Source organism: Scomber japonicus, chromosome 1 (assembly GCF_027409825.1).
Source record: "Scomber japonicus isolate fScoJap1 chromosome 1, fScoJap1.pri, whole genome shotgun sequence".
NCBI lineage: Eukaryota > Metazoa > Chordata > Actinopteri > Scombriformes > Scombridae > Scomber > Scomber japonicus.
In genome coordinates, this window is record NC_070578.1 from 2,449,707 (window position 1) to 2,464,615 (window position 14,909).

At 37.7% G+C, this 14,909-nt stretch overlaps 1 protein-coding gene across 1 annotated transcript; it reads left to right on the forward strand.

The window, feature by feature from the left end:
- The first annotated feature begins 156 nt into the window (after window positions 1-156).
- On the forward strand, window positions 157-10,242 carry stard5 (StAR-related lipid transfer (START) domain containing 5). Its single transcript, XM_053322735.1, has 6 exons — window positions 157-572; window positions 4,533-4,582; window positions 6,145-6,277; window positions 7,438-7,555; window positions 9,692-9,785; window positions 9,900-10,242. Exons 1-6 carry the CDS (start codon window positions 483-485, stop codon window positions 10,048-10,050), a joined length of 636 nt encoding a protein of 211 aa, XP_053178710.1. The 5' UTR covers window positions 157-482; the 3' UTR covers window positions 10,051-10,242.
- Window positions 10,243-14,909: the final 4,667 nt, after the last annotated feature.

A 14,909-nucleotide genomic window follows, 5' to 3' on the forward strand; every position in this document is an offset into this window, starting at 1 on the left:
TGGCATTTGATAATGCTTACATTTGTGCATAACAATTTTCTATTGAAAGTCACAACCGGAAGTCGCATGTTTTCTGGTTGATTTGACAGATTTGCTAACGATTCTGTCCGGTTTTCATTCAGTGAATTTCCTTTTAGATGTAATATTTGAATTGGGGCAGATGTTGGGCTTCTATAGATAACGGTAGTTAATTAACAGAGTGGTTTTCTCTTCACAAACATGGTCAGTACGAGCCAGCTGCTTGTTAGTTCAGAATGTGTGTATTGCACAGCACGTTTCATTCATTTTGGCTAATGCTAGCTTGTAGCCTGAGCTGGGTTTGGTCGGCTTGCTAACGTCAGGTACTCCTCACTGCTGCTGGACGCACACACAGCTGCATTGATTTACTGTTAAAGTAAGATACTGAACCCCTGTAACTACAGCTAGCCTGCACAGTAAATTAGGTTAACTAGTGTCGGTAACGTTCATCAACACAAACTGTTATGGATTATGAACATAAAGCAAAGGCAGTGGCTGACTGCTTGATGGGCTACAAGAGGGACGAATCCGGCTGGAAAGTCTGCAAGAAATCGGTAAATGTTTGTTATTATTGTCTGATGTTAAACTGCAACACCTGCCATAAAACACGCTGTTTTATTATTAGCTCAGAGATCCTCTCTATGGGGAAACACAGGGATGTAGTGTGGTGATGTACTGTGCTGCAGAGAAGCAACGCGCAGCTGCAGTCAAACATTATGCTATTTGACGTGGCCTCTCTCGCGCACCGGTGTTTACAAACGAAGGTAACCAGTTGATACGTAACACCAGTGAGAAACTACTCCTAAACTTTAGGAAGAACTCTTCAATTCAGCACCTCCTTAAATATTTGGAAATACTCTTATGTTAAATTCACACACATATTCTGATGTTAAATAGAATATGTTACAAACGAAGGTAACCAGTCGATGCATAACACCAGTGAGGAACTGCTCCCAAACTTTAGGTAAAACTCTTCAATTCAGCACCTCCGTAAAGAGTTGAACACATTCTTCTGCAGAAGAATATGTTAAATTTGCTTACTGCTTCAGTTGATGAACTGACCAGCCAATCAATCTGTGTTTGATATCAAATGTACTAGAGACTTAAAACACTAATCTGGAGAGGACGGAAGGAGCTTTAGATTAGGAGCCCAACCCTGAATTCCACTTTACTCAAGCAGTTTGTTTGAACACTGTCAGAAATGTTCAGTCACATCAGTAATAATGTACACAGTGTTAGTGAGAGAGCAAATACAGTTGTTCTGTTACATCTTTGTGATGCAAATGTAGGTACTGAACTTGATAATTGGTAGATTAATTAAGTCATACATAAATGCAATAAATATGTCATATCAAACTTTATTAGACATCTAACAATCACTGTTTTACACTGACTAGCTGATGTAATCTGACAGTATTTGCATATGCTGGCAGATACACAAAGTTACACAACATCAGTATGTTCTTGCAGCATTTCAGAGATATTTGACCCAATTTATGTTTCTGACAGTTGACTGAAATTGTGGTTTGATTTATAGTTTTCCTACTACACTGAGTACTGCCATCTTTGTTAAAGAAGCTTATTATTCACCCATAGTGGGTGATGGTGATGATGAACTAGGTTGTATTATATTGAATGGTGTTCCTAATATTTTGTCCACTCCATTAACATACATGAAGGGAGCAAAATACTAGGAACACCAGTCAATATAATGGTAAATGGACTGTACTTATATGGGCCATTCTACTGAATTGGTGCAAACTGCTGTCGCCCAACAAAAAAAAAACAAATTTAAAAAGCATTGAAGTTTATACATCTTAGATGTTTACAAAAATCCTGCTATTATTCAATGTAAGCCCAAATACATTTTGAGATAGCAATAACTTTAATATATATAAAATCATAATTTCTAGGTACTTTCTATTGCCAGGTGGCTGTCTCCAACCCTAACTCTTACATTTCAATCAGTGAAAATGATACTCAAATCATTTTTGCCAATTTTTCCATTGTTTCTCAGTAGATCTTTTTCATATCTTTGAAAGTAAAGATAAACAAACATATATTTTACATTTAATTTGTAATTCAGGAAATTTTATATAAAAAATGCTGTCCCCAATTTTTATGTCACTTCCGAACATTTTAGAGTGTGGACTGAGACTGGTTTTAGCCACACCCCTACATTTATGATCAGGAAGTATGTCTGCCCCCCCCCCCACCCCCCCTCTCTAAAAAGTCAGTGTGTAACCTGAAGAAGCATCACTACCAAACACCCATTTCCTGCAATTAAACAAACTTTTATGAGTTTTATTTTAGAGAACTGTGCTAACTAGACATAGACTCAAAAATATCTTTTTTTGTCACAACTGAAACATATGGAGAAATTTCGTGCTGTGACCTGGTTGTTTTGGTAGTGACAAAAGGAACACTTCATGCTTTATTTGTGGGAAATAATAAAAGTTTTAGTGCAGTGTAACCTCCATGTAGTTATAATAGGTGTGGGCGTTCCCCTCCTCAAGACCCAAACTATCCAATAGCTGGTCACTGAAGTATAATCACATGTTCTTTTGACATATTTACAGTCAGATATGTGTCTGCTATACATGCAGGCGGTATACTTGCAACATTTATTAGTTACTATTCATCATTTGTCAAAAATAAAGTACATTGATATAGATGTTACAGTAGTGTTCGGTTTAATGTGTATTGAAACTAATGGATCCTGATGTTTGAAATCAATGTATGCTCTTTACAGAGAAAAATCAGATTCAAAATCCAATGAATTAAAAATATTACACATAAAATATTGTTAAAAAGTTAAATTGTTTTGTTTTTTTTTGTTTTTTACCTCTGAACACCTTTTTAATAAAATTACAAAACATGGCATTTATAAGATAAAAATAAACAAAAAGTTACTATAACCCTTTTTTATTATACTATATGTTGTGTGTTTCGGTCAAATTTTGGGAAAGTAAACATATTCCAAAACTTTCTGAAAATACAATGTAAGTGTAGAATTACTATGAATATATACTTTAGATATATCATTTGAACACAGAAAAAGATTTGGGGAAAAGAAAGATTTTTTTTCTAGATTAGTCTAACCCTGACTTTGCACCAATTGGGTAGAGTGGCTCATATAGACCTTTTCTAGTCTTCTAACCTATCAAAGCACGTTTACACTACATGTCACATTCACACACATTCACACACTGATGACAGGAACTACCACACAGTGTGGAGCTACCACACAGTGTACCAACCTATATAACTAACATTCACACACATTCACACACTGTTGGTGCAATTTGGGGTTAAGTATCTTACCCAAGAACACATGAACATCTGGACTGTCTCTACCTCCTGAGCCACAGCTGGCCCACAATGCACTCTAGTACACCATCACCCACTATGACCTCACTTGTAAACATAAAGTACAATTATCACCTTTTTTAACAATGTTAATTACTAAAAATGTATAAACTTGAACAAAGTATAATGTGTGGAAGGGCTTGCACTGCTTGGATTGCATTAGATTGCACAGGTGTTCCTATTGAAGCGGCTGGTGACACATACACTAGTTCTCTCTGTCACTCTTTCAGTCATAAAAGGCTCCAGTTTGAATCATCATTACATCACATCAAAGATGGCAGCTAGAGAAGACATTGTTCTCAAAACACACACAGGAGCAAGAGCAGAAACATGAAGGAAATGTAATGTTACAAAGTGAGAACATGAATGTGAAGAGTAATGAGATGCGCCCCAAAACAACAGCTGTCAGTCAGTGGCATGCAGCACACTGATGCTGCTCTCTTTACTGCTGTCACACTGTGTCTGTGTACTTATCATACATTACTGCATGCTTCATTATGACTGCTGTTATGTAACATTGTATTCAAACAGTGTGACACATGTTGACAGTCAGATAATGTATAGAAACATTGAGTGTGATGGTATAAACTGTAGTGTGTGTGTGTGTGTGTGTGTGTGTGTGTGTGTGTGTGTGTGTGTGTGTGTGTGTGTGTGTGTGTGTGTGTGTGTGTGTGTGTGTGTGTGTGTGTGTGTGTGTGTGTGTGTGTGTGTGTGTGTGTGTGTGTGTGTGCCAGTGCAGATGAATACAAACACACTCCATCGTTTGGTGGTAGCTATCATATAATATACAACGTGCTAATAAAATATGGTAAAATATTTCCAGAAACTACTGTTGAGCTGACGTCATGTGATGGATGACAGAGTACAGTGTAACAGTAGTCATGTGAGGCTCTTCTAAGGAAAATCACTATCTGAGTCCACATTTAAGACTTTGTCCACCTGAGAGTTGATCACTCCCTCTAGTGGTCTGGAGAACCTGTGTGTTATTATTTATTGCATGTTAGTTCAGAGTAGTTTTACAACTTGTAGTATTTTTAACATTGTAGTGTATTGTTATCTTCCTTTATTTCTGTGATTGTGTGTCCAGTGTGTGTGTTTTGAAATATGTCACTCATGATAAATGATGTGTGTTTTCCTTTTGGCAGAATGACGTGGTGGTGTCATGGCGCCCTTCATCTGAGTTCCCCGGGAATGTGTGAGAAAATTCAAATGTCTTTTTCCTCTCTCTCTCTCTCTCTCTCTCTCTCTCTCTCTCTCTCTCTCTCTCTCTCTCTCTCTCTCTCTCTCTCTCTCTCTCTCTCTCTCTCTCTCTCTCTCTCTCTCTCTCTCTCTCTCTCTCTCTCTCACCTCTCACTATGCTGTCATGTGAAAGTTGATGATTAAGTGCAGGCAGTTTCAAGTTTCAATTCCCGGTGAAGTTTACTGTTTCAGTGCACTGATGTCATTTTATAAAGTTTAAAGTCCATGTAAAGTAAGATTAAATATTGTTCTGAGTTTGACATACCACAGAAAAATATGTTGTTAACCACCCTGCCAAATTTGAATGATTAAAAAAATCACCAAATATATGAAATTAGGCTTCAAAGTTGTGTAAAAATCAGCCTCTTTCTCTGCTCCCAAACGCTGTGGGCGTGGTCACTGAGTCCGCTGAAACCCTGCCCCCTACCAAGTGTCACCTGTCAATCAAAGTCACCACCTCTACCAGAAACATGGACGCTACATCTGAAAGCTTTCTGCCGCTAACTCAGCTAACTGGCTAACTGTAGACTGTAGTAGTAGTAGTGTGCACTGAATGTATTTATACCTCTACAGCAGCAGGGACAGGTTTATGATTTTCAGACCCGCCCACTAAATCCTGAACACAGAAATCTTGAAACACAGTTTGTGAAGCCTAGCTCCACAATTCAAATCTAAATGGTTGAAATGCTTTTTACACCTTTTTTAGAAATACATTTATGACCTATTTAATGTGTTTAGAAGAAAATGTCTGAATTCACTTTACACAGTCTTTAAGTTTATTCTTAAACTGTTAAATATCGCAGCCTCCATTATATATCTTTTTCACAAGTGTTTCATAACCACATTTTTAAAAAGTGTGTTTATGTACATATTCTGTATATATAAAATGATGGGCCAATATATTGATATCAGAATTGTTTTACTTCCTAATATGGTCATCGGCCCCAGAAATCCAGTATGTGTGTGGCTCCAGTCATAAGCTCCCACTAGCTTATATTTAGACTGAAGCCTCAGGCTGACTGACTGAGGCTGAACACTGTTCCAGAATCCAGGAGAGCACCTTTATGTTCCTCCACATGAATATTGTGTGTGAATGTGCAGCAGTGTGTAGTCATGTAGTGTGAGATTGAAGGTGGTGTGTGTGTGTGGTGGAGTCAGAAGCATCCTGGAATAGTCAGATATAATGTCTCATCATTTTTTTATTAATCCTCTGTGGAGATTTGAACAGTTATTTGATGTTTAATGTAACTCCACATGCTGTTGACAGTAAATCAACACCTGTGGCTACATTTCTAACTGTAGAGATGTGATGTGTGTTCCACTTTGTACTGTGTGTGTGTGTGTGTGTGTGTGTGTGTGTGTGTGTGTGTGTGTGTGTGTGTGTGTGTGTGTGTGTGTGAGACAGAGAGGGTTAAATATTTGCTCCTGTCTCAGAATGTATGAATGTAATTTGTAAGCAGAGTCACGTCTGAATAATCTTCCCTCCTGACTGTGTCCTGTGTGTGACATCCTGTGCAGTTATAAGGGGGAGGGGGTCGTCAGCGGCAGCCCAGACAAAGTGTGGGAGTGTCTGAAGCCCGTCCCCAATGGACTCCGAGTCAAGTGGGACAACAACGTCAAAAGGTTTGAGCTTCTGGAACAAATCACGGAGGTGTGTTCTAAATCTCTCCTTTCTGACAATAACTCAGTTTCTTTTCCTCTCATCAGTGATTACTGGATTATTGTTAAAGCTGCTCTGGATGCTTTAATATATTGGCAGTAAAATGGTTTTAAAGCTGTTTGACCCAGAAAAGTAATCTCAGGAATTAGACTAGGAACTAAAAGTCTCTGTTATTCATTCCTGTCTGTGCTTCCACCACACCTCAAGATCCATACAGATCCATATTGATTAGGGCCGTTAGATCCACGGTGATTTAAATAACGATGGCGCCGTTTGAAACCTAATTTTCATACATGAGGAAACAGTCCTGCTGTTGTTCCTCCTCCTCATCCTGCTGTCATGTTTGAATCTAGAGGAGGAGAAGGAGACTGTCTCTCTGCAGAGGAACCATCAGAAAATAAAGTTTTATTGAATCATTCACTCACTTTGTTCTCTGTTTCTCTCTCAAAAATGAATCAGGGAACAGAGCCTAAATTCATTTAACCCTCACATAGTGTTCATATTGTGATGCATCACAGTATTTCCTCATAATTGGTCTTCTGAAGCACAAATGATTCATAAATACTAAATATAGACATTAAACTAAAGCTTTATTAGCATGCAAACTGTTGCCTGCATGTCCCCACAGTGTTCTATTATCACAGCTCAGTGTCAGTAGATAGTGTACAGTTAGTATTGGACTACAAGAGTTGAAGTCATCACAGGTAGAGGTGTGCTTCCACAAACTGCTCATGGTGTGTGTGTGTGTGTGTGTGTGTGTGTGTGTGTGTGTGTGTGTGTGTGTGTGTGTGTGTGTGTGTGTGTGTGTGTGTGTGTGTGTGTGTGTGTGTGTGTGTGTGTGTGTGTGTGTGTGTGTGTGTGTGTGTGTGTGTGTGTAAAATTCCCTGGTGGCTCCCCTGCTGAACAGTATGTAAAGGTTAAATAATGAGAAATGTCCTCCTTTAATCCTGTTTTTAAACCCAGAACTACAGGAAACACATGTAGTCCCTGTTTTAGTCCCTGGTTCCTCAACAGGTTCTTGGTTCATGTGATGTAAAACCTGTTTAGCCTGCACTACTCAGTCAGGAATCTAATGAGATGAATCACCAGTGCAGCTTTAGTACATACATGTGAGCTGATCTGTTTTCTGCTTGTGTCTCACTGTCACACAGGACGTGTCTATCTGCAGAACAGTCACACCCTCAGCAGCGATGGGCATCATAGCTCCGCGAGACTTTGTAGATGTTATTTTAGTCAAGCAATACGAAGACGGCACCATTTCATCCAATGGTGTGTAACCACTTCTTCTTCTACTCTTCTACTCTACTTTCTCTGCTGCTATGTTTTGTTACATTATAAGATTGAGTGTGTGAGGATACACACTGACTGACTGGTGTATTCTTTATGAACATGTTAACAGAGAATACACACAGCTGATATATTGAATAGAATTGACTTTATTATTGTTTATTAACCTTAGTGGAAATTTGTCTTCAGCTTCCTCCAATACATTAAAAATACAAACAATACACTATATCATAACGACATTAAACACAACACCAACAATACACTATATCATAACGACATTAAACACAACACCAACAATACACACTATATCATAACGACATTAAACACAACACCAACAATACACTATATCATTATTATTATTATTATTATTATTATTATTATTAACACAACAGTAGTACTACAGGTGTGTAACAGCTGGTCCAAATGTGTCAGTCATGGAGAGGTAAATCTAAACACAGATTGAGATACTCTGTCAGTAACCAGGGACAACAGTACTGTTACATTGTGCTGAGAGTCATCTAACAGGCAACAACAGAAGAAGCAGCAGTCTGTGTGTTGAGGGTTTGGTCATCAGAGTGGTGGAGAAACAGCAGCATCACAATGTTGTATTTAGTTAACTGAAATCATTCAAACAGAAAAGAGTGAACACATGAAAAATGATAAAAATAGACAAATGAATAAACAAATAAACTGATGAATACATTTAAAAAAAGCAAAAAGCAATTAGACATAGATCATATATCATAGATCAAACATGTTTGTAGTATTCTTCCTGCTGTTGGTAATAAGCACTGAGCAGCATTAGTGTCAGAGAGGACACATGGATGCAAACTACAAACCAGCTGTGTGGCTTCCATTAAATAACCACAGTTATTTACTTATTCATTTAGTGAAGAAATAAAAAAAGATCCATGTATCATTGGATAAGTCCATTTATAGACATGATGATGTAGATAATGATTTATTGTATAATGAGTTGATAAGGTCATTATTGTGACAGGTGTAGATCAGACAAAGGGTTAAAATATGGAAATAAATGGTTGAGAGCTGGATGATATGTAATATACAGCACTGCATAAAGTTAAATTATTATTAACACTTTAACATCTATAGTATGGATGAAATAATGAATGCATAACTGATCATAGAGCGTTTTAACCCTTCCATAATGTTTATATTCTGACCATAAGTAGAATCTATAGATACAGTATCTCACAAAAGTGAGTACACCCCTCACTTTTTTGCAAATATTTTATTATATCTTTTCATGGGACTACACTATAGAAATGAAACTTTGATATGCGTGTACAGCTTGTATAGCTTATAGATTTACTGTTAAATTGTATCAAAGTTTCATTTCTATAGTGTTGTCCCATGAAAAGATATAATAAAATATTTGCAAAAATGTGAGGGGTGTACTCACTTCTGTGAGATACTGTATGTTATCAGTCATCTGTTTATAGAGAAAATACATTCACAGTCACACACTATATTATGATGTGATGTTATCTGAAACAAGAGAGCATGACAGCCATCATTCATTCAAAGTGAAGGATGCAACAACATGTTAAAGAAAGGGTTGATTATAACCATTAAAACAATTCATCAACACTGACAGAGCTGCACAAAATATACATCAGTTGTAATTTAGAAATATTGCAGTCTTAAATAAAGTCATTTTAAGGTGTTCTCATTGTTTTCAAATGTAAAAATGAACAGTTTAAAGTGTTTGTGTAGCAGCTTTACAGTAAGTGTAAGAGATGATTAACTACACTGTACACTGTAAACATCCATCACTGCTTACACACACACACACACACACACACTTCCTGGAAGAGGTGGGTCATGTGGATGAATTGTCGTCTCCTGTTTCTCAATGTATCTGTTTCAGTGATGTCAGAGTACAGTGTTAAGTACACTTAATTTCTCCTTTACTTAGTGTGATCTCAACCTATGTGTGTGTTTCAGTGTGTGTAGAGGCTCCACACTAACACCTTCACTGTCATGAAACTTAGTGTGTGAGCTCACATGGTGGAGAGACACAGTTGTAGAGTGAAACAGGATTAATGTAATGAAGGGTGTGTGTGTGTGTGTGTGTGTTCGTGTGTGTTCAAACAGCCACCAACGTGAGTCACCCAGGCTGTCCTCCACACTCTGGTTATGTGAGAGGATTGAACCATCCATGTGGCTGTATCTGTGTGCCCATCTCAGGGTGAGTACAGTGGAAATGCTCGGCTGTGTCACAGCGTGTTTGGACTAGAAACTTTGACCAGAGTTCAACTAAAGCTTCACATCACTCTTCATTTCTCTTCTCTCTTGTCTGCAGAGAGCCCAACAAAACCCAGGTGTTCAGTTTCTTCCAGACAGACCTGGGCGGCTTCCTGCCTCGCTCCGTGGTCGACTCGTTCTTCCCCTCCAGCATGGCAGAGTTCTACAGCAACCTGGCCAAGGCTGTCAAATCCCTCAAAGACCTCTGACACCTCCGCCTCCAGCCTGAGGCCCAATGACTGGTCAGCCCAGCCCTTCATTCCATGTTAAACAGTCCACACTGAACAGTAATCAACAAGCTGACATGATCAAACAATGACTTAATCAAGTTTTATGTTTAATGTGTACATTCCTACATTCCTGTGTTACTGCAGGTAGTAGCCTGCTCCCCCTGTCTGAAATTAGACAAGTCCTAAAACAAGAGGGGGGTCTCCCTTAGCCATTACACCCCCCTCTGTGGGATGAATTTATTCCTCCTGAATCTAAAGAATGGGAGTAGATGTAATAGTGCTAACAGTACACAGTATCTTTACTTTGTCCCAGAATCACGTGACTCTGGATCTTTCCTCGTCTAGTAATCGCATACTTCAGTGTGAACATTAAACATGCATGTTGCATGGACCTTATTTTACCCTATGCTGGTATCAGATTGTTGGTTTGGAGTACTGATTCATACCTCATATTTAGTTGTTTTGTGTTGTACTTGAAATGCCATAGTTTTCCTCATCTCCACTCACCTGTGATCCCTCAGTATCTGCCTCTTCTATCAGCTCCACTGAAGCACAGGCTGGATGACACCATGGCCTTTTTTTTTAACAAAGGCAGCTTTTTTTTTCTTCTATGTGACAGAACGCCTTTTCATTAGAACATGCGTAGTGATGCTCCGTTGAGCAGAAAAGTGTCTTCCCCTTTTTTTCATGCCATCACTTTCTTGAAGTACATTTCCCTTTCTCTTCCTTCATAAACATTAAATGAAGATTAGAAGTAAACAACATGCTGTCTGCATGTGCAGCATAGTCTTAACTCACTCTTTTTAAGTGCATGTGGATAAAGTGATCCAGGTGTGTAATAGCAGTAAGAAGTCAGTGTAGTGTCAGTATATAGTCAGTCATGCAGCTACCTCACTGTGTGCACATTAATAGTAGTTAATAACACAGCTCTGTACTGGGAACACAAAGGGAAATGTACTCATGGAAGCATGATGAGAGGATTTCTTCATGTTCACATCAGGACATGACTCAGCAGTCTTGAACACTTTAAGACACATAATAAGTGGACACACAGGTCCAAACACAGACCATCTTTTTTCACCATGCTATCTAGTTTTTAATATTCAGGTTGGAGTGAGAATCTTCACTCTGTATCTGCACACTAAAATCAATACTTATAGCACTTGAGGACAAATCATGTCTGTACTTAATGACTTAACCATATTAAAGTTGATATTCAAATATTCACCTAAATATGATATTTAACATATAGAAACGTATGCTATTCCACAACTGCCAGAATCCTCTTCAGGTATTCAGAAGTAAATAGAAGCGTCACCACAAATGTACTGTACTTGTTTGAATCTGCATACACTGAGGCTCACTGCGCCAGAGGAAGTGTGATCACCTCTAATGGCCTTCCCTTCACCCCCCCCTCCTCATTAAAGAAGGAGCGGACTGATCCTTAATGAGAACATCTGGATTTTCTTAATGAATGACTTGCATTCAATATCCTGCTTGAACAGAATTAGCACTTTATTAAGAAATCCCTTCAGTATGAAACCAGTATGTGTGATGAAGATATTAGAGGCTGGATAATGACATGTTGGCCCTCTCTTTGTCCAGAGCCGTTGTGTGTATGATAAGCCATATACTGTAAGGTTTGTTTGAACCTGTAACATTTCTTTAGCTCAGTGTAGCCTGAGTCATCTTAACCGTTTCCTTCCCACTCCCATGTGTGCTTGAGATGTTGTTGCTTCCATACAGATCTTAAAGGCATTTTTTTTCTCCTGTGTGCTGTTTAAATGGAGCCTGCAGGTTTTTGTTTTATTGTGAACTTGTCTCAATGTCCACACAGCTGCTAAAAGAGAAGAAATAACACGAGGAGAAGCACAAACACCTGTCTGCCAAAGTAAATCAACACTGAATCACCTTTTTTATCCCATTTTTATCTTTTTACTGCCTGATCTCACTATTCCAAACAGGCTGAATCAGCAAATACGGATACTCTGCTGCACCATGTAAGGTGAGGGTCATGTGATGTACTGTCAGTCACATGACTCATTTTTCAGGCAGCTCGATTGTAACGTGCATGTTAGTTTTTTCTTGAAAATGTGAGCGAACTGTTCAGATGTGATCAGAGTGAATCATCCAGATGTTTTCTGACTGATTCACATTTTTACATGCAGCGACTTGTGTTTTATAGATAGACGTCACATTTTAATAGCAGGTGTCTCTGTTCCTCTTGCTGTTTAGACTCTTATCTGAAATATTCTAAACAAGTCAAAGCAACACTTGTAGTATAGAACAACTTTATTCAAAGATCTTCTCTACTACTACTACTACTACTGCACCATTTCTATTCTTGGGTGGATAAAAATTGAGTTTTGAATCTGTAAGTCAGTTTGAACTCTTTTTAGACCTACAGAAATTATTAAGAGATGTAAGACAGAAATAATTTTTCAAGAAAACAATTCCTCCTAGAATCTTATCCCAAATAACACCTACAATTAAAAACTCATTTAAAATAAGAGCAATTTTTTTATCCACCTCAGAACAGAAATCCTTCAGTAGAGACTTCCTGTACACTTGTAGGTCTATTAATAAAGTAGTTGTATACTATAAGTGTTGCTGGAGCTTTGACTCTTCTCCAGAAACCTCCACCCTGTTTCTACAGCCATGACATTTTTAAATATTTTGAGGAGTCCTCACTACTCAACGTCTTTTTACTAAAATTAAACTGTACCTATCTGTCCTCTAACATCAGGACACACAGTTTAATCAAAAAATATATTTTTGACAGAAATCAGCTTAATCTGATAAAACTCCTTTTTAAAATATTTGTTCATTTTTGTAAAAATCCAAACTGAACATACACCCTGCTGATGAGCTCATACAGAGCAGAGCAGCAGCATGTGATTCAGTATTGATTTACTCTTGGTGCATCTTGCTGTCATTCAGAATGACATGCAGGTCATACAGCATGTTAAACCCTGGCAGAACCACGTCCTAGTTTAACCCTTTAACTCTGACACCAAACACCCAGAGTGAAATTAGTGTTTGAATCCAAAGTTTCCTCCTGTGCATCATTTTGGCAACTTGTGGTCCAACAAGCAGTCCAGATAACTGTCTCCTGTGTGACGCTAGCTGCAGCTCGTCTTTGCTAATTGAATAATAACTGAATAATAACCGGTACAACAGAATCTATGTCAATGTTTAGAATCTCCTCCTCGTACTGAAAGCTACAGCTGCTAACTCACACCATTGAGTTTTACATGTCTAGTCAGAACACATGAAACTGTTGATCTTGTACTGTTCTGCACCCAGTTCACCAGCATTAAAATGATTAATATGAACATCATGTTGTCCACTGCTGCTCTTCTTTAACACTGGAACACTAAAACAATCAAACATCACACTGCTTTTTGGAGTTTTCAACAGTTTTATACAAGTTTTTTATTTTTTATTTTTTTTCAGCAGATATAACTCAATGTATAAACGTTTGTGGTCATTTTCAGTGTACCTTAATAGAAAACAGTTTTGTTGGTTGCATACAAAGATATTCTATAGTATAGGTTTGTGGTTTAATCCTCAGAACATGCACATCAGTTATATTTTGTAGAGAAATTATTTTGAAGGAACAAAAATGTGTTGTGTAGTAAATAAATTGATTGTTAACATTTCTACATAAACTCTGATTATAATCAAGTCAGTTAAGTCATTTAACATTTTCTGTATCAAAACAATGTTGCTATTAGCAACCCTGAAGACTGCAGCACCAGCTGCTGACTGACTGAAATATAGCTCAGTGAGGTTGTTTGTGTGTATTTATATGAACAATCATACACACGTAAGGACCATTGACTCAGTGTACAACTGGTATAACAACTATTTTTCCTAAAAATCTGATGATATACAGGAAAATAGATGTGAACTAAAATGTGGAATAAATATAATCCACTTATGTTTTTAGCAGATTTGACATCATTTGTAAGAACTTACTTTTTAGGATATGACCTGCTTAGTATTGACTAAATGCATTCAAATTTTAATGTAGAAATATTCTTTAAAAATGTGTTATTTTAATGAAGTAATTATTTGTATAGTACACTGTAGGCTAAAAAATATTTAATATGTATCATTCTTTTGTGGTTACACCATTTGACATTTTCAGGAGCATTCAGTTTTACTTTTGGTAAAAAATGGTGCAAATGTCATTTCAAATGATATAAAACCAACAAAAATACTAAATGTACATTTTAACAAACCTGATGCTGCTTTTAAAACTTTTTTTTTGTTTTTACATATGAATATTGAATTGATCATCTTACCAAACCTTGTTTGTCACTGACCCATAAACACAACTGTCTTTTGTTCTCTGAAATTAATCTTGTGATCATTTTCTCCAGAAAATATAATTGATGTGCTTGCAAAAAAAAAGTTTCTCTCTGTCCTCCACATGTCCTGAAGTGAGACACAGACACAGCTGTGAGACATTCCAGGTGAGCGAGGTCCAACATGTAACTTGGTAAAATGGCAGGAAGCTTCAACTCAAAGCTGCTGAGTCAACAAAAGTGCTTAATAGTGTCTGCTCTTGTGTTTCCACACATACAGTACCACCGCTGATAAAAATAGATGTTTACTCTGATATATCATTTTCTCTTTGTATTTAAATACTGTTCTAGACTAATCATACAGGGAACACCTTGACCTCAGTCTGTCTCTCTGGTGCTGTTATTCTTCTTCCCTTCTCCTTCAGATTTGTGCAAAATGTGTGAACTGACTCAGACTAAACCTTCTTCTACACTCTCAGACTGGTTTGAAGGCAGCTGCTGCAGCAAGGGGGTAGTCAGAGACCC